The sequence below is a fragment of the Gopherus flavomarginatus genome, chromosome 2 (assembly GCF_025201925.1).
Source record: "Gopherus flavomarginatus isolate rGopFla2 chromosome 2, rGopFla2.mat.asm, whole genome shotgun sequence".
NCBI classification, from domain to species: domain Eukaryota; kingdom Metazoa; phylum Chordata; order Testudines; family Testudinidae; genus Gopherus; species Gopherus flavomarginatus.
The window spans coordinates 182,877,655-182,898,537 of NC_066618.1; the positions used below are offsets into that span (position 1 = coordinate 182,877,655).

The 20,883-nt window shown below is 41.4% G+C and overlaps 2 protein-coding genes across 2 annotated transcripts in view; one reads left to right on the top strand and one right to left on the bottom strand.

Annotated features, from left to right (window-relative positions):
* Positions 1-1,838: 1,838 nt before the first annotated feature.
* GCM2 (glial cells missing transcription factor 2) lies at positions 1,839-10,617 on the bottom strand. The gene is made up of 5 exons (XM_050938291.1): positions 10,528-10,617; positions 6,771-7,023; positions 5,781-5,893; positions 2,972-3,097; positions 1,839-2,720 (listed from the first exon to the last, which is right to left on the bottom strand). Exons 1-5 carry the CDS (start codon positions 10,615-10,617, stop codon positions 1,839-1,841), a joined length of 1,464 nt encoding a protein of 487 aa, XP_050794248.1.
* A 5,081-nt stretch (positions 10,618-15,698) lies between these two features.
* The window catches only part of SYCP2L (synaptonemal complex protein 2 like), a 50,735-nt gene continuing 45,550 nt past the window's right edge, over positions 15,699-20,883 (top strand). The window contains exons 1-5 of the mRNA XM_050939764.1: positions 15,699-15,768; positions 17,414-17,460; positions 18,462-18,527; positions 19,555-19,692; positions 19,794-19,913. Of these exons, the coding sequence (XP_050795721.1) occupies positions 15,699-15,768; positions 17,414-17,460; positions 18,462-18,527; positions 19,555-19,692; positions 19,794-19,913 (441 nt within the window). The remainder of the gene's footprint in view (positions 15,769-17,413; positions 17,461-18,461; positions 18,528-19,554; positions 19,693-19,793; positions 19,914-20,883) is intronic.

Consider the following 20,883-nt stretch of genomic DNA (forward strand, 5'->3'; position numbering starts at 1 on the left):
CCTTAGGTGCCCGAGTAAGTTTAGGCACCTACAGGTTTGGCAGCAGTTTTGTGGATCTCAGAGACGTAGGTGCCTAAGTCTGGTTTGAGAACCTAAGTACCTTTGTGGATTGGGGCGTTGGTAACTAACACACACAAATGACCTGTACATACTCGAGTTCAAACTGTGTTAGAACACACCATGTTCACACAGAGTCCTTGTTAAGTTATTTTTTTCATTCTAAGTACTTAGTATGGTGATGGAGGCTATCTGAGTGTTTTCCAAATATTTAAGAATAGAAATAACAGCAACTTTCTCTATTTTCCTTCCCAGCCTATAGGAGAACTAGCTTGTTTAGTTTATAGGATTTGGGGGTTTGTGTCTGTGTGTGTCCTTTGTTTAGCATTAGCTCCTGTGTAAGTTCTGTCTCCTGCACACACAAGCCTCCCACTTTTGGTCGACTTCTTTCATTTTACCAGTAGAATATAGTTGTCATGGGAGATTACGGTGGAAAAGGGAGAGGTGATCTCTCAGGTAGCTATGTCTCATCCAGAAAAGAGACCTTCCATGTGGCTCTGCATTCAGTGCGGAGCCAGGGCAGAGAATGGAGCACAAGACTGATATGTTCAAGGTGATCAGTGTTGCTAAACAGGAGGGCTGCTGCATTTTTTTTACCAGATGGAGCTTTGTTTTATCTATAATGAGTGGTTATGATAAAACCTGGAGGTCATGAAGGTGTGGTCAGTTTCCCGAGCCAGTTTAAACAGGGAGAGTCACATGGTAAATGGTTTAATAAAACCATATGTGCAAGTGCTGCATCAGTAGAATGCCAACTGGCTCCAGCTGGAGTCAAGAAGAAAGACACACCTTTGTGTGCTGTTGGAAAAAATGCCTACAAGTCTTATTGCTTCCAAGCCAGGTATTGACAGGGATCAGTCCCAGAGTCATCTAGTTCAGTGGTTTTCAACCTTTTTTTCATTTGTAGACCCCTAAAATATTTCAAATGGAGGTGCAGATCCCTTTGGAAATCTTAGACATAGTCTGCAGACCCGTAGGTATCCGCGGACCACAGATTGAAAACCACTGATCTAGTCCCTATCTAGGTCTTCCTTTTCTGGTGGGAGGACTGGACAGCCTTTAGACTTAACACAGGGAAGCAAAGAGGGACTTAAGTACATTGCTAGTCTTTCCCTTTACTTCCGGGAAACCTAAGCTAGTCTTTCCTACACATGACATCGGCAACCGTACTGCCGAGAGATTCTCTCCTTCTTTGAGGAACCCAACCTCCCATTGTGTCTCCTCTCACCAGCTGGCTGCAGTCTTCATAAACTGAGTCCCCTCCATTCTTATTTCTTCTTATCTGCTGATTATTAGTCACAGATGAAGGGCCCTCCCTCAGGGCTTGACATTTTTGGCAGCTGTTGCAAAGGGGTGGGGGGTATTAACTCCCTGTCTCCAAAGCAGATCATTAACCCTGTCCTGGCTCAGTGTGGGGCCATATTTTGGATTAGGCCTCACTCTCACTCCATGTGAGAGACTAAAAGGGACTGATTTGAACTTTTGTGCATGGATGGGACCTGAGACAGCCAGCAGATCTTCACAAAGGCATATGTCATGAATAAGTAAATTGCTCTAATGTATTGCTTGCTTGCCATTCCTCAGACTCCTCATTGCATGACCAAACATCCCCATGTTATCAGGACCACCCCATGTGAGGGGCTTTGTCTTATACACGCAGCTATACTCCCACACACACCCTGAAAAAAAGTGTCCTGATTTTCACACTTGGTATCTGATCACCCTAACTCCCAATCACCAGGGTTTAGTATTCACATTATTAGTATTAAAACACATGGCATTTAGTATTCACCACTCTCAAATCTGAATGACTGTCCTTGATGCTCAGAGCAACTGTTTCCTGGGTTTGGCCCATACTGATATGTATCCACAGTCTCCACTTGTTCTGACTTTGTGGGAACTGGATCATGCTGGTAAAGCAAAGCTGGTTTGACCACACCATAGTCTTCTTGAATCTTTATCCCAGGATAAACAGTTCCTGAGATGTTTTCTGCTGTATAGGTACAGTTCTGAGGATTTTTTACATCACACATGTTGTCACTGTACTTCTCCACAGAGGGCTTGTAGGCCTGGTAGGATACTTTAGTAGTTGTAGTGATAACAGTTTGTAAAGCTGTGGCAGCTGGAGAGGAATTGCTACCATACCTGCAAGGATACTCCCCACTGTAGTAAGGGGGATTAGCATTTGCTTGAATCTGTCCATAGTCACTCCTATCTCCATAACCAGTTTTCCCAAAAATTTGTTTCGGCCCATGATGTCCACTATCAAAGTGTTTATCGTGGGCATTCAATGAATTACCATTATGCTGAAGTCCAGTCAAATTAAGGGGGTCTGTATTCACTGGAGTATTTCCCAAATCTTTGTAAAATGTTGGATATGAACTGGAATGTATATAATTAGGAACTTCAAATTCATAGCCCCCAGGCCTAGGTAGAACGATTCTTGGGTTAGGACACTTTTGGTATGGTGATGCCATGTCCCCTTGGAAGCTGGTTGAGTCATAAGTAGCTTTGTAAGGGTCTGTATTTTGAAATGCAGGGTGAGGCTGAGTTGGAATTGGGAAGCTGGTGTCTGTAATGATACTGAATTTTTCTGGGCCTTCCATGCATGACAAATGATGAATGTTGTTGAAATGACCACTGCTATCATGATACCTTCTTGTCTGAAAAGAATATGAAAACAGGTCTTTGAGATCCAGAAATAAATGTTGTACACATGCACGCACAGCTCTATAGGCTTACTTGTATTATTGCTCATTGCATCTTTGACAGCCTCTTCACTGCTTTAACAACCCCCTCTGCGCATAGGAGCAAAGCAAGCTGCTGAGGTGTCTTGTAAGGATTTTGTTATACCATATGACTCACAGTACATGGTTACAACATCTTTGTAATGAAAATGCAGATCTACAATTACCTCTGAGTCTATAAGCCTCTTTTTCTGGGAAAGGTGAGAAGAGGACACTTGTTTCTTAATGGCACTTCTTCTTGCCTCTGTCTCTGATTTACTCTCTGGTCTAGGGTGGTCATGGACTCCTTTGGCCTGCAGTAGTGTTAACACATTGATAATTCGCTTATCTAAAGACATTAATAAGTAGGCAACTAAAGCTTATGGTTATTTATTATTTTATAGCACCCACGAGAATGCTCAGTGCTTCACAGAAAAGATAGAAAAGTGCATGCTCAAACAGCTTACAGTCTAAACAATGGACTTATTAGACAAGTGTAACATACACCAGGAAGGGGCATAGGTGTTGGAACTAGGGGTGCTGGAGGCATGGCCACACTCCCTTGGCTTGAAGTGATTTCCATTATATGCAGGATTTACAGTTTGGTTCAACGGTTCTCAGCACCCCTACTATACAAATTGTTCCAGCTCCCCTGGGAAGGGGAGACAGTTAGAGGAACCTGTGTTATGGAGGCATGGTGACATGGTTACTCAGGTAAGCAGATAGATGGCTTCATAGTTCAAATGTTTTGTGTGCCGTATCTATTTTTAAACAACAAGGTAAAGAATTGTTTTAATCAATGCTGTATACGTGAGTTTTTAGGAGTGAACGAGCTGAGGTGCAGATGGAGGTTGAAGAATAGATTTTGAAAGGGCATCCCAAGCAAAAGGGACCGCACAGCAGAGAGTATGGAAATGTTTGTGGCAGAAGGAGGCAGAGAGGGTATCAAGGTTGGCATTGTGGGCAAAGGAGTTCGGGGGTGGCTGATATGGAATACAAAAGAGGATCAGCTCAGACATGTAGATGTAGATGTGATAAAGAGACTTAAGAACAAAGCTGTGAAGCTTGAACTTGATGGGCAGCACTATGGGGAGCCAGAAAAATGACACTAAGGAGAAGGTGTCATGGTTGCAGTGATACGGGAGATAAATGATTTTGGTAACAGTATTATGGATGGGTTGGAAAGGGGTGAAGTTAGTAACAAAAGAAGACTGGAGAGAAAATTTCAGTGCAAGGTATGAGATGACTTTAGCATGGGCCAATAATTTAGCCATTAGAGTGGAGAGGAGAAGGAGGTTGCAGATTAGTGATGCTGTGAAGAATTAAGCAATGTGATTTGCTTGTGCAAATGTGGGTGAGAAGGAAAAGGGAGGGAGGAGTCAAATATGACTCCAAAATTCTGGATTTGGATGAAGGGGAATACAAATGTTGTCCGTGGAGCTCAGGAGTAGCCAAGAGGATCTGGAAGGAAAGATTAGGAGTTCTGCACTTCAAAATCTTAGTTCTGCTTCATAACAGCCACCATTAAAACAGTATACATTAGCTTTAAAGAGCTTGCACTGTACTCACTGACAAACATTCTTTATTTTAAAAATAACTCTTCTCAAGCAGAACTGAAATGCATTCTGTAGAACAGGGGTAGGCAACCTATGGCACTTGTGCTGAAGGTGGCACACAAAATGATTTTTTCAGTGGCATTTTAATTTAATTTTAAATGAAGCTTCTTATACATTTTAAAAACCTCATTTACTTCACATACAACAATAGTTTAGTTATATATTATACAGCTATAGAAAGAGACCACCTACAAACATTAACATGTATTACTGGCACATGAAAGCTTAAATTAGAGTGAATAAATAAAGACTCGGCACACCACTTCTGAAAGGTTGCCATTTTTGTCTTAGTTTTAGACCCTGATCCTTTTTGAAGTCAATGAGACTATTTACATGCTTAAGTGTTTGCAAGAATGTGCTTTTGGCTTGTTTAGAAAAAATTGTAGAACCCTATCCAGATGATCACTGTTGTAATATGAACCTAATGGTGAAGAAAGAAACCTCATGGGCTGAAATGACAAACATCTGCTATAGGATACTATCATTTTGCTATTTAATTTACAAATGTTCATATTAAATATGGATTTTTAATCTAAATGCTACTCGGGCCATTTCAGTTTTAAAAAGCGACCAGCACTAATGAGGATCAGTGAAGTGGTCTCTTTAGATTTAGGTCCCAGTCCTGCAAACAGTTATGCTCATGCTTATCTTTTCTCACAAGCATAGTCCCATTAGCTTCAATGGCAGTACTCAGCTAGGTAAAGTTAATTATAGGAATAACTAAAATAGTGTATAAAAATCTCCCTGTATTGAATAGAAAGAGTAAAATTGTTTGTAATCTGTGACTATTCTACTAAAGAAATATGTTTTTCAGTTTCTGCCCTGCTGTGAAGTAACATTTTGAACAGTAAAATGGGATATTTTGGAACACACAGAGGTTTAGGGAACATGATCAGAGTAATCACATTTATCCAGCGTACCACACTAGCCAAGATTTCCTTTCATTTTCCTCATAGTTCAGTAAAAGTTAAATATTAAGCATAGACCTCTGATGTTAATTCCTACACAGTGAATTAATCAAACAATTAAATGAAAGTTCTTTTAATGGGGTAAAATCTAACCAATAGACATATTTACATCCTGGTCAGTCCTTGTGCAGGCAAATCTCCCATTTTACTTGATTCCATACTGTTTATGCATGAAATTCAGCAGGAGAGTTTCTTCTTTAAGTAATATGGGATTTAGTCCATGTTAAGGGCTGGGAGTCCTCTCTGTGCAAGGACTACAGCATTAGGCCTTTAATGAAATTCTATTGTAAGAAATGTGTAAAGATAAGAACAAGCCTCATGACTGTAATTGCATGTAACATTCATCAAGAGCTTTTATAAATCCATAGCAATAACAAGAAGTAAGGTAAGCTTAAGGACTATTTATATCTTACCTGGAAAAATATTGCCTTGCCATCAAGCCTCCAAAAGTTAGTGACTGGGTAGCCACTGTGTCCCCGGCAAGGAATTATCTCTAGGGCTGAGTTACAGTTTGGACAGGCTTTCTCTGTGAAATCAGATAAGGCCGATATTGAAGAGCATGGTTAAAATGGAGAAATCAGCTGAGAACACCGTCGGGTTCAACCACTCTATAACTGATCCTTCAATTAAACTCCAAATCGAAGTATAATACTCAAGCAATATAAGGTACACTCAGAAGCGTAGCTGAACTCATGTATATACTTGTTCATTAGCTGTTCGTTCACAAACTGATCCCCCAAGATGGTTAGGTAAAAATAGCAAAAACTGCATGACCCTTTCATAAGCTGACCCTATATTTCAGGGGTTGGCAAACTTTGGCTCCCAGCCCATCAGGGTAAGCTGCTGGCGGGATGATTTGTTTACTTGGAGCATCTGCATGGAGCCCCTCAGCTCCCTGTGGCTGCGGTTCGCCGTTTCCAGCCAATGGGAGCTGCGGGAAGCGGTGCACCAGGTAAACAAAACGACAATGTATTAGATATTCAATTCAATGATTCTATAGAGTTTAAAATCATCAAATTTTGGTGTAGACCCATTTATAAGCTGACTCCCACTCTTTGATGTGTCACTTTTTTACCAAAAATATTCAGCTTATGAACAAGTATATATGGTACATACTAATGGTCTCGAGATAAATACTTGATGTATTCACTTTGGACATCAGGGATGTTTAGATTTAAATATGAGTCCATTATGTAGGCCCATCTCTGCTGAACTATCTACCAGACACACACATTTTTGAAATTTGGAGCTACTGTTTTAACACTCTCTTTGCCACTAATAATATAAGCAGGATGAGTCAGCTCTGTCTGTGAGTGGGAATTAGGTTCATTTGGGCCTGAAATCAGGCCCAACTGAAAAGAATGGTTCAGCCTTTGGAGTCCCGCCCCTCAGACTTCTCTCACTTTGTTGCTTCTGGCGTGCCTTGTCACAGATAGCAGGTCGGAGCTGCAGCCTGGTACCATCTGGCAGCATGCAGTTCCTAGCACAAACCACCACTCCAAGGCAGGACTTCTTGAGGATCTGGCAGTTGTGATTATTGGTGTTGCGCATGGCCCAGCCGCTGAGATGCCGCTGTGCGTTCTTGTCCTCGACGGAGTAGATAAATCGCACATAGCCATCTGGCCATTCCTGGAAGCCATCCAAGTGCTTGGGCTCCTGTACCACAGTTGGGTTAGGGGAGAGGGGCAACAATAGAAAGGAAGGGGGAAGTGGAGACCAGCGAGAAAGAATGAGAACGTATTAACAGAGTACCTCAGCATAGTAAAAACTACTCAGTCTATCCTTTTTATCCTGTCCCATTATACATAACAAGAAGTTACTTGAGGGAGTTAAAGAGAAGTAAACTTAGAACAACAAATGGAAATAATACTGTCCTTAACGCACAGCTCTATTCTAAAATATAATTCTGTAAAAATAACATTGTCGGGTCCCATGTCTATTGCCTCTCAATAACGCTAAATCAAATGTGCACAATGTACAAGCAAAAAGAATTTTTTTAAAAAACTGCCAGTCCTGTAAACTCAATCTGGGTTGTGAGAATCAAACTGAGCTCCTTCCATCTTGCCCAACTCCACCCATAATAAAACAGTCTGTGATCAGCAACTCCTTTGCAATACAATACTCTTTGGTTTACACAGTTGTAACTGATTGGCCAGCAACAGGAACTTAATAAACAGTTTGATGCACAAGGATAAATAAAATCCAGCTCTCGTTCTCTTATGCTATACCCATTTCAGGATTTAGGATTTACAGATTAATAAAAACCAGAAATATTCTGAGTAAAAGTGTTGATGTCACCATTACTTAAAATGTATTTAATAAGACTTGAAAAGACCTTCCACCAAAATAATGTTAGTTGATTGTAAGTATAAATAATATATATTTGTGGAATATACTCAATAGGTTTAAAAGAAGCATGTTTTGAAATTGGGATATTAAGACTTGTTTTCAAAGAGTTGCCAATCAAAATGTAATTTATTAGAAAAATGATAGAATGAAATTTTTTTTTTGAAACCATTTTCTTTGTTATAGTAAAGAAAAGTAAGATCCTGATCCTGCAAAGCTTAGTCATTTGCTTAACTTTATGCCTGTAAGTGATTCCCGTGTACTCAGTTGGACTACACATGTGCATGAAATTAAGCTTGCCCATAAGTGTTTGCAGGATTGGCACCCAAATGATTAAATGGCAAGCTTTAAGGACTACAAAAATAGATTTTAAAAGAAACAAGCTATTGGGGGCTAAACCATTATTTAAAAATCCAGAGTGATGTATTAAATATTAAAATCTATTAAACCACTAGATAATTCAACAAACTTGTAAAACATTTTAAATTATTTGAATAATGACAGACACTATCTTCTAACAAAGAGATGTCAAAGGCAGCTAAGATTTAAAGGGGAAAAAAATTCATCCAGGGCTGTTCAAATCATCACCTGTCAAGTCTGACTTTTTATTACTAATTGTTCTATAAGCAATGATGGACATCAAGATATTTAGCTCAGACACTCTGCTTTCTTCCCAGGACTGAAAAAGAGCTTTGTGCACCTGGAAATCTTGTATCTTCCAGCAACAGAAGCTGGTTCAATAAAGATATTACCTCACCTACCTTCTCTCTATCAAGATATCATTTTACATTTGAAAATGGAAATATTTATTCTCATTAATCACAACACACAACTTCATCAGAGGCTATAATGAAATTGTAATTCTAAAAGATATAAACTAAGCTCTTAAATTCATTATTTTTGTCCATCCTGTGATTGTATTGCTTTAGCCGTGTGCAGGAATATATGTTTTCCCCCCTTGTTAGATTGAAGTACCTTTTACAGTTTCAGATTGCCTGCATAATTGAAGAGTCAAGCAAGGCAGTTTCTGAAAAATTTAAGGATTTGGAGAGAAGGTTTTAACTTATGTTGTATCATAAGGTCTATCAGATAAGATTTTTTGAATCACGAGAATCAATTTCTGATTTTTCCAGATAAACCTACTACGTGACTATGGAAAGCCTTAAAATTCTTCTCCATAATCCCTCTGTTACCTGGAGCAACAAATTAGGCAAAATCCTGACACCATTGAAATTGATGGGAGTTTTGCCATTGATTTGAATGAAACCAGGAATGCACACGTTGTCTTTTATAACGATGCAAATCGATGGTTTTAAACTCTCACTCCATACTTGTAACTTGAACATTGAGGTCCTGATACTGCAAAAAAGGATGCACAGAAGCAACTTTATTCAGGCACGGAATCCCAGTGAAGTAAATATCACCTGAGTAGTCTAACTGATTTCAATGGGACTCCTTGTGTGAGTAATCTTTCGCAGAATCGGGCTCTTAATGTTCCACACTACTGAATTCTTCCTCAGCAGAAAACATTCTCCAAACCATTCGTTTTTGAATGATATAACAAAGCCTACTTTATATTCTTTAGAATATAACCAGACTGAAAGTTCTGAGGCTAAAAGTGTAGGTAAAGTCAGGAAATCTCTTCTTCCAGCTTCACCCCTATTGCATGAGCTCTCATACTTGGGGTCGCAACCACAGGGTGCGTGCGTGCGTGTGTGTTTGTCTAAAACAGGTTTCAGGGAGGTTGAGACCAGCCTCCCTTTCTTTATAGCTAGGGGGGAAGAGGGTCCTGAAACTTTGCTTCTGTTTTAATATTGGTCTGGAAACCCTTGAGAACCATTTCGTCACTGGACCTACAGTAATAGCTAATTTAAAACTTATTTAAGGAGGGGCTTTCTATGACACTCAAATATTTTGTAAGCTCTTAAATATATATGGAAGTATCTGAATATCATTATAAAGAAGGATTAAAATATGACTGTCCCCCATCATTCTCAACAAATCACTAGTTGATATTCGCATGCTTAACAATATGCCCCACCTTGTATTGAGCTGTGGCACTTCTGAGTACCTTTCCCAGCACTCTGTAGATGGAAATCATGGCTCTCTCACCAACAGAAGTTGGTCCAGTAAAAGATATTACTCCACCCACCTTGTCTTTCTCAGTTTATACCAGTTTAAGTAAAGTAGCCTGATAAACAAATATACAATGATATCACCAGGCACAAAACTATCCAAACATACACCGTCTATCCCTTTGAAAAGAAACAAGGCAGGTATAATTTCTTGTTAGCACAGAATTAAAATATAATGATCACTCTGAGATCTCGTTTCTTTTCTGACAAATTTCAAAAACTACAAAGAGCAAAACCATTGAGCAAACAAACATAGCAGAAGAATAATTCTGGTTTCTTTCCTTTACAACTTCAGACTCCTAGTTGTCTACATTCCGATTCCCCAATCCACTTAACCTCACCGATCTAATTTGCCAATATGAGGCAAACTCTGAGCTTTAACCAGTTTTATTAAAACCTTTACTCTAGAGTCCAGGATCTACGTCTCCTGTGCATGGGACTTCAAAGTGCCCCGACCCCCGAGGCAGCCACGGTAGCAGGCTGTACAGTTCTGAAGCACGTCCTTGTTAGCTTTAAAGAAGTGCTTGAATTCTGTATAGGCAAATATTAGCTGTTCGGTTGGGGCAGAGATCCCTCATTCATTCTGGGCTGGCTACAGCCGAGCGAAGAGCATCGCCGTGAGAGATCAAATCCCTGCTCCCTCAACCCCCAACAGCAACCACCCTTCTCTCCCTCCTACCTGAGGCAGTTTGGGGTCATTGATATCCCAGGTTAGCTTCATCCCGTAGGAGCACACGCAGTCCGAGTCTTCCTGGGGGCCCTTGGACATGTTCATCATCTGCTGGCAGGAAGCTGCCGCCTCTGCTCCGGGACGCTACGCAGCAAGAGTCTGAAAACAGGAGGAGAACTGAACAAACACCGAACTGCAAAGGAGAAGCGGCGTGCAGGGCCGCTGCTGCTTGGCCAAGGCGCTGAGTTTAGCTGGCGCGTGCAGTGCTAGCGCTTTGCCCTGTCCGGAGACAGCGGTGCTGAAAGGAGCGGGCAGCTCCTGCTGTGCCTTTTGATTCCCGCTTTTATGTGTGGATGTGAGACAGTCTCCCGGCTTGCCCCGTCCATCTCCCTCCCACATAACTGATCTGTGTTAAACGCGGGGGGGGGGGGTTTGCTTTGTTTTAAGGCTGACTCCTCCCTTCTAGTCACTGAGCGCGAAGAAAAAGTTTGGAAATCCGAGACACTTGGACACTGAGTCCCTGGACAACCAGAGCCAGCAGCAAAGGGCAAAAGGGGGCAGCAGGGCCAGTACAATATTGCAAAAAACAGTCCCAATCCTCAAAGTCAGCGAGCAGCCCGCTTTGGTTTGGAATCACCCTGTGTTCAGCCAAGAGCGCAATCATCTGCACTGACAAGGCCAAAGAACGGCTTACGGGTGATAGTCACACCTGGACAATCGGTTTTACAGTCCGTTCCAGGGGCACCTTCGAAGGGAGGCTTTGGATGCAGCACCTGAGTAGCAGGATGAAAACGCGAAGCTACTTCCACAAGTATTTTATTTTTTACCTATTCTATTTTGATACCAGGCTTAGGGCAAGACTAACTCTAAAACACAGCTGGAAGGCAAACGGAAAGACGGTCCGCAAGTCACTGCACAGTCCTGAAATCTGGCAGGCACTTTTATTTGCATCAGTGCGAGTTTTTACTCCGATAAATAATACAGAATGAATGAACGTCCGAAACAGTCCTAAAAGTTGACTCTACTATACTGCTACAGTATGAAATATTCATTTTCCCCGCCCCCCGCGTCTGATTTCTAGAAACTAGAAATGCGACATGAAGGACAATAATGAATTCAAGGCTATACTAAATCACCAAGATCACAGCTTGTCTCTTGGTTTTAGATCAAGCCTTATTCATTTGGCCTCCAGTTCTAAGTGAGCCAAAGAGCAAACGTCCAAAGTTTTGCCTCCTCAGTAAGACAATATATTCTATATATTGTGCACACACTGGTTCCGATCATGATTTATGTCGCAGAAGGGGCGGATTTCTAAAAGCACCTGCATGTTGGAATCTGTGCAAACAGCACGAGATTACATATGTGCAAACTCTACAGAGCTGCATTTTTGCTGATCTTGTAGCAAAACCTGCCTGATTCTTATCCAGCCCTGTAATTTCAGGAGGGCATGATACACCTGTGCTCCTGCAAGCCTTCGGGTATGGTACATGGGAAGATGTTTCGAGCAATCGCTAGGTTCGGAGTCTCCTCTCTAGCTGCTGCTATCGCATTCATGTACCATACCCGAAGGCTTGCAGGAGCACAGGTGTATCATGCCCTCCTGAAATTACAGGGTTGGATAAGAATCAGGCAGGTTTTGTCTACAACTACAACGAAACCCTCGAAGTGTTTTTAGCTGCTGCTATCGCATTCAGCAGCAGCTAAAAACACTTCGAGTGTTTTGTTGTAGTTGTTTAAAATGTGGCACTACAAAAATAATTCCACTTCCCTTTCTCCTGAGTTTGTGAACTAGCTGCTATTCACCCGCGCTTTGTGTGAAACCTGGTCAGTCTGTTGTTCCAGAAGGAGTTCTATCTGCTAAACACACATGAGGCGGGAATCTACGTTACAAATCTATTTATCCCAAATTCCATCCAGTCAAGCCTCCTAATGAAAACCAGAGAAGAATGGTTGCAGGTGAAACATACTCACTTCTTCTCAGGTAACAGGGCACCAGAGCTATACAATAAACCACCCTATTTCAAGACCACGCATCAGCTGAAATCATTGTTTGACAATGTATTCCTTACTTATTTTCAAGCTGATATGTTCACAATTAAATGCAACAATTTTCTTTTCCCACATTGCAGCTGATCATTTGTGTAGCTGCTGCAGGACACAGTTTGTAGAGGAACTAAAGGTTTGCGATTGCGGATATCTTCCTGTTTAGCAGAGCCAATTTATGCTGCGATCGTTCCTTAAACAAAGTTCTCATGGAAACCGATGGGAATCTTGCTCGAGTGGATTTGCCTTTTCTGTTGGGTGGTTGCAGCTACGCAGAGGTTCCAGCTCATCTCCGCTGTAGTGTCCCCGAGACATATAAGCGCTCAAGCGGCTATGCGTCTCCGTATTTATCCGAAGGTGCTTTCCGAAGATATAAACGGACACAGTATTAAAGGCCTAAGCCTGCACCATTGAAAACAATGGGAGTTTTGCCGTTGATTTCAATGAGTCCAGGATGGAACCTTTATTTTGCACCACTATTTGCAGCTTAACACAGCTAGCCTCTAATTTCAAATATGTCTAAACAAGTTTGTTATGATCTGAAAAAACCGCTTGGGAGTGCTACTTATCACTATGATGTAGCCTGTTGTTCTTTAGCTTTATGCATATATACCAAGAAAACATGCTGCTCTTACTAATTAATTTGTTGTGCTATTCATATTTGTGCCCTTTCTACACACACTTATTCGAAATGGTTACATTACTCTACATTAAGAAATAAAACAGCCACTACTTTAATCAACGCGTAGCAGCGTCTTCAGTGGAACTTGTGTGATTGATGCATGACAATATTTGGTGTGATTTAAAGAAATAACTTTTTATTTTTACTCTTTCATTAGAAAACCTAATAAGTAAAACATCGTTGTCGCTTAATATCATGGAGATGTGGCAAGACATAGAAAGCCAGCTTTATCCTTTAGCTGGAAAGAAATTGGACAGCTGCGTTCCTACAGTAGACGATGGTGTGCCTTGCCACTGCATTTCCGATTCGCTGACTAGGTTCCTCTTTTGTTCACCTGTGAAATATACAAATTTTTCGTCTTAATTTAATAGCAGTTCTCTTCTTCCTTTAAATCGAGAAACAAATCCTAAAGCCAGCAAGGGTCCCGGTTCTCCTCTTCTACTCAGAAGGGCACTCCAAAAAAATTCCCATTAATTACTTTATTCATCTGTCTAGCATGTGTCCTTTTAGCTGTATGCAACTTTGGGGGTTGTGTAATATTGCTCACAAAAATGTAATTGCGATCTGAGCTGGCTACTGCAAAAGGAGAATCTTTCTTCTCCATTGCAGAAAAGGCCCCAGTTCCCTCCCTTAATGAGTTAAAGAGAGATTTTCTTTCCTGGAATCTGACGGAGATTAGGGAAAGAATTGTAGTTGTTCACGTTTAGTGTAACAATTTCTGGGCTAGAACTGCATCTGTAAGATGTATGAGCAGATGCCAGCCGTCCTTCCACGGGCAAAACTCTCCAGTGAAGTCAATGGCGTTTTTGCCAGAGTTAAGGCTACCGGATCTGGTTCATTAGAACGTTCTTTCTTAACTAGGCAAATTCCACACTCCAAGAAACTGACGTCAATAGCAAAGCGCCCATTGATTAACGGAGGAAGGGCTGATCCAAAACAATGAGGGTCAGAGTGCCCCTCCTAGCCCCACTTGTAGAAGTATTCATTGCAGCCTCAACTGTGCTGGAAGGGAGGGAAGGTCAATTGTCTCTAGTACTTAAGGGAGCAAGCAAGTTCACTCCGATGCCCAAGGAAAAGTTTTTGCTGAGTCTGCCCTAACTTTACAGCAGAGACTCCCGTGCTAAGGACCCCTTGAGATGGAACGTCAGGGGGAGAAGCCTTCAGAGCAACTCCATCCACAGAGAATGGCCCGAGACGTCAGGCATAGATTGCCCTAGGCTTCAGGGAATCAAAACTAAAACAGGATTTAAAAAAGAACTAGATAAATTCCTGGAGAACAGGTCCATCAGTGGATGAGAGCTAAGAAAGCATTATTCTAAGTCAGCCATAAAGATGTTGGCATATTGTGAGGCCATGCAGATACTCATAGCAGTGCCGCTGACTTGAGGGTATATATTGTCCCCAAATGTGAAATAGTTGTGGGTGAGGAGAAAATCACAAAGTTCAGCCACCAGGTTTGGCATGTAACTAGTTCACAAAACTGGGGGTTAGGGAAATCACTGCCGTGGATTGAGCTGGGCTGAGGGCCAGGCACCCTTGCTCCTTTGTCAGGCAGCTGAGGGGAGGGAGGGGATTTGTCCAGGAAGGAGTGGATCGTTAATTCCTGTTTGTTTTGGTTTAAATGTCAAGCACTTACCCTCCCTGGCATGATCATATCATTGAAGGAAAGCACCGAGCAATCATTCAAAATAAAATAATGCTGCAGAATGGAAGTGCCTGTGAAAATGCGGAGAGACTGTCCGCCCCGCGGCGGATGCACATATAAAGGGGGGAATAATTGTAATCAAGGCGCCTAGTTCGCCACTGCCTTGCGCCCCTGGAGTCATTTGCACCTGTGCAAAATAGATGTTAAAACCTATTGTGTCACGTATCAGAGGGGTAGCCGAGTTAGTCTAGATCTAACCAATTGTCTGTGTAAGTGGAAAGCTCTTATTTGGCAGCATTTTTACCACTTTCCATAGGCGTAATCAGGCCCAATGTATATTTATTTTACTCCTAAAAAAACACGCCCCCCAAAACCCACAACTTTTCAGGCCCCTCTTGAATAGTTTATGAATACTATCTAGCGGTCTTACATGTGTTATTTATTTAGTAGCAGCTTTAAAAGAACACAATCAATTTAGAAATATTCTGCAAATTTTGTATTTAGTTTAGCAAAAATATTTTCTCATCTTTTTCAGTTTGTTTACTTTGTGTAGAGTCAGTTTAATTGTTTCTCTTCCTAATCAGTTAAAGCCTAATCCTGCAATTAAACAGCTGCATACATTTACTTAAACATATTGACTTCAGTGGAACCCATATACATGAAGTCAGGCATGTGCTTAAAGTGTTTTCAAATCGAAGGCTTTGATCGTACAAAATATTTCAGGGTTTGATCAGGAGTGCCTCAGAACAAATATAATTACAAATCCGTGGGCCTCTTCCTCAAACTAACTGCTGGGAGTAATCCGTATGAATGAGTAGTCCCAGTGAAGCCAAGGATTGGTGTTTAGGCTCCTTGTTCTGGAGTTGGTTGCATCTTAAAGGTTAGTGCTATAGCATCTACATGATCTCCCCATTCTGCAACTCTTCCCACCTCCAAGACTCAGTTAATCAAAACATCTGTAATTGTATAATTAGTAACCTACTTTGAGATACCGCTGAATTCATTACAGTTACCAGGCTGCCCCCCATATAACAGGTTTGCAACTCATTGGTCAAATCTTGTAGTCCTACTGCAGCCTCTACGTTCCTTTTCGCTTAGCTGAGGGGAACCTGCGGCCAAATCATACAGCCCTAAGTGGAAACCAACCCTCACGGAGGAGATCTCTGTCCCCAGCTGCAAGTTCCCTGATGCAGATCCCGCAGCGGGCTCCTAGAGGCTTAGTCCCCGGAGGTCAGTCCCCACTGCCCCGCCGGAGGGGTGCAAAGCGCCATGCCCGCTGGTCAGGCTGGAGACAAGCTCCGTAGCGAGAAGCACCCTCAGATTCCCCCAATGCGGCTTCTCTCTGGGCTCCCCGGCCCAAGCCCAGCTGCCCCCTCGAGCGAGGCAGGGGGCGCCCCGGGCTCCATAACCAGCTGCACCTGGGCAGTACACGAGGGCTGCTCAGCGTCTCATTAAGGTCGCAGCTGGGTGGCTCATGGTCGCCTCTTCCCTTTCTAGGGGATTCGCACCATGTTGAAGGTGAGTGAACGAGCGGGCGGATCCGAAGATCGAGGCCGGGAAATGGCCCTGCCCCATGGATCAGCTGCTCTAGTTCCCTGGCTGATGGAGGCTTATCTTTCTCCCTCCAACCTTCCTAACCCCCATTCCTGTCTGGCGGGGCGGGGGTGTTCGTTCTCTTTCTCCTTCCTCTTCCTACTGCTCCATGGGTCTGGCCCTTGCCTCTTGTGGCAGGTAAAGGGGATTCTTACTCCTCCTCCCCCCAAGTGCAAAAGGGACCGACCTTCTGCCCTGGGCTGGGCCCCTCTCCAATTTCCTCCCTTTGCTTTTAGTCCCCTCTGCCTGGGAAAGGAGACCTAGCTCTGCTGCCCAGTCCCATGCCAGGTTCCTTGCTCAGCTGGGACTAGTCCACTCTAAAAAACCCAGGGTTAGGTCACCTTAAATCTAAAGCCAGTTCTATTCTCTAGCTCTAACTGCCTTTAAAATCGATTAGCACATCGCCCCTAACCTTCGGTGTCTATCCAGTGGCATGGATTTAAGGTCCGATCCCTTTCAAATCATACTCTTCTTCTCTCCCCCTCCCGCCCCAAGGCAACAAAGGGTCCCTGTAGGCACCCTACTCCAAGCAGTTTTAACTGCAGCTTTGTCCCCCGGCTCTCTTGGGCTGCGCTGTAAGGATGTTGATTTACCATCTCGGAGGTCCCCACTGCAAAGATCTTTCTTTTTAAACAAACGAAAATATGATGCAGGAATCATGGTGTCAATACAGGCTATTTATGAAATAAAATCTATCCCTCTGTTTACTGTCTAGCCTTTGGGGTGACCTAAAGGCCAAAAGCTTCTGGCTCTGTAAGAAACTCAGGGGAATGAATTCCAGAGCCGAGAGCTCTTCTCTGTTTGTCCTTGAATATTAAAATCTACCACTGATTTCAAGAGTCCCAACTGCTGTGATGATTGGGGGAGGGAGGGAGGAGAGAGCCACTGGTAGCCGGAGCGTGAGCCATTTTTACTTTCCTTTGGCGTTTCAGCAACAAATCTCTCCTCTATCTCGTTACATACTATCCGGGGTATTCTGGTAATTTGGGGGAGCAGGCAGTGCTTGGTTCTTTCTCTTAAGTAATTAATAATAACGTAATAAAAACCTGACTAATGCTTTACTAAGGAAACATCACATGTACAAAAAGGGCTCTGTTTAAAGTTCGTATGAGTCAGATAGTCATTTATTAGGAGGAAAAAAAAACCTTGGTGCTGTAACACACACTGGAACTAACGTCCTGGGTTAATTCTTAGCCATGTTAAGAAAATCTCCAGCAATACTGGGATTACTTTCCTCTGTGAGGGTTGCAAGACTGATCCCTTTGTGGAGCATTTTCTGGCCTCTGATGAATGGAGCCACCAAAAGGAAAAAAACAAACGAACATTAGAATGTCATTGTGGCTGTATCCTTTCTTGAATGCTGCTAAGGATTCATCTGGCCGGTTAATTTTATCGTGTGTTACAGAAACCAGGCTTCTTCTAAGGAAGGTTTACTTTCTTTTTCTGGCTTTTATTTTTAAAATTAAGATTTCTGTAGCTTTTAGAAGAAAATTTAAATATGGATTCATTCTGGAAGTGAAAGTTTACCACTTTTGGGGAAATGGTAACTATAAAACTTATATTGGTTCTGTAAAAAAGTAACAAGACTTTTCTTCTACATACATTGGTTGTCTTTGTTCTGGTGCACTTTTACAGTTCCAACTGCTGTAGTCCCCCCACACAGTTATGGAAACTCTTATGATGGAGCTGAGGCTGGGGAGAGAATAATTTGAATTTGGAATTTTTGGTTGTAAAACTGCATATTTGTGGAGTGACCTGTAATGGAATGAGAACCTGGCTTTCTATATTTATAATTTTGTTTTAGTGATTTAGTTATTACTTTTAAGCAATGGTGGTTTGACAGATTGGGGAGAAATTTTAAAATAGTGTCTTAAAAACATGCAAGTAAAAGTAGTTGATCAAAAGAGATTTTGATTACAGAGTACTTTTCTTTCACTTTTTAAGCAGCAATGAGTGCCTTTTTTCCCTTTTCGTTTAAAGGAGGAAGAAAGTCAAGAACAGAGCAGTGAGATAAAGGAAAACATGGCATCCAGAACAGAATACTATGTAAATACTTTGTGATAACCCTCTCCAAACTGTTTCACCTTCTTTTGAATAGCCATTACTGACATGATCTTATATACATCAATTTTCAACATACTCTCAAATTCCTAATTTTATGTAGTCAAAGAAGTGAATGCATAATGACAGACATATACACACAGATGGAAATGGAAAATGTAATAGAACATTTAGCAAGAGGGCAAATATGGTATGAGCCAAATATAGGCTCTAGTCCTACAGTTGGGTCAGTGCTAATGAATCCATCTGATGTACTCGGATGGAACTGTGTGTGTGTGTGTGTGTGTACTCATCAGCTCCATCCAAGTACGTGTGTGTGTATATACAGACACACACAAATGGGCAATGTATAGAAAAACAATGCTTTCTGAACAAGTAAATTCTTAAATGGAGGTGACAACAGTTAATTTTGGTATCTTATAGCAGTATTTATAAGGGCCGCCTGGGGGGGAGGCAAGTGGGGCAATTTGCACCAGGCCCCACAGGGGCCCCCCATGAGAATATAGTATTCTATAATATTGCAACTTTTTTTTAATGGAAGGGGCCCCCAAAATTGCTTTGCCCCAGGCCCCCTGAATCCTCTGGATGGCCCTGGTATTTACAAGTCAAGTATGTAACTGACTATCAACTTCATTGTTTGATTAGAGAATGCTAAAAAGTGATAAAATTAGTTATGAAATGGCTGAGTTGGAGGAATTATGAACATCCACTCTCTGAAAATCAGACTCTTTGGAGGTATCTGAAGTTAAATGCTGAAAAATTGAAACATGCCAAATCACTAGTCACTTCAGAAAATTTATACCCATGTTTTTCCAGGAAGTGATATACAAATTAAAAATATAATGCTCTAATTCTCATTGAAAGTCCTCTTCTCTCCCACGCCCCCAGTAAGCACTGTTATAATAGCTTTAGGTGGGAAGATAAGCTATGTTTATGAAATATAATATAAAATACATATGTTTAAAGAATAAAGATTATTTTCAAAGTGATCAGTCTTCATGTTTTTCCCCAGCTTGAATCACTCATAACTGATGCTTTTAAGGGAAAGGGATTTCAGAAAATAAATGAACTGTTTGAAGAAAAAGAAATTTACCCTCCTCAAAAATACAGCAAACAATTGTTTAACCAACTTGACAAAGTACTGAAAAAGGCAAGTTGGTTAACTTATACTGTATCATTTTAAGACTCAAATTAAATAATAACATAATTGTCTAAGATAGTAATCAAATTATGGTGGAAAATGTTTTATAGGAGTTGGACAAGAATGAATTCCAAAATGTTTCCCTGTTGTTGAAATGCATTCAGACGTACTTTAAAAGTGATCCTCAAGAAGGGGCAAGCTTGTTTATTCAGCAAGGACTGATACCAAAGATAAGTATAATGTTCACATTTAGTTCTGTAATCAAATTACTGCAATTTGATGATGCAATTTATTTTTTTAGGCAAAACATTAAGATTTGACAACTTAGCTGTTCTGAAATCAAATCCCAGGGATCCTTTTTAATGGGGATGAAACGAACTAGGTCATCAAACTGAGTAGGGCTTTTTTTGTTTCTTTGTTTTCAGTTTCAGTTAAATATTACATTTGTTTTGCATTGCTTAGAATAAAAGCTAATGACTTTATATAGTATTTAAAAGAAAGCAGTCTGACTTTTAAAAACTTGTTATAAACCATGTACTGAATACTCACCATTAACCAGGTTAAGAGGGACAGTCTGCATGTGAGCTGAAATTTTCTTTCCTCACCTGGTTCCTTTTAGGTCCTGCAATGTGCAGTCCACTGCCACAGGCTGCCCAACTAGCTTCTGCAAAGCCCTTACAAGCTCCTACAAAACCTCTACAGAATCCTAGATCTTCCTGTAACCTATACAGGATGGAGAGGTGTCCTTCGTGTATTATTTCACATGGTTTAACAGCATTTCTTTACAAAATAAGAGATGTTGCAAAACCATAAGTAGAGAATAAAAAAAAATTGACTTCCTCCAGAAGAGTTCCCCAATAGTTATTATGTCACCAGCATAATGTGTGCTGGAGCATCACAGCAGAGCAGGGGTCAGATGAAGTGGGGATGTAGATTTCATGGGAGCGTAAAGGCAGATGAAAGGTGAGTTGCTGAAAACAGAAACTGCTGCTCTTTATTACTTTTTTTCTTAACTAGTGGGTGCTGGGAGAGGCAATAATAACAACACAAAGTATTGTTAAAAAAGATGGGATTCTACAAATTTGGCTTGCAAGTCATCTTTAATGCAGTGTGGTACTGCTAAGCTCAGTGATCAAGCAATCTTGCGTGTTTGTGTAATGTCTCTAGCCACTGATGCCTTTGAGGTGAAAATCCATTCAA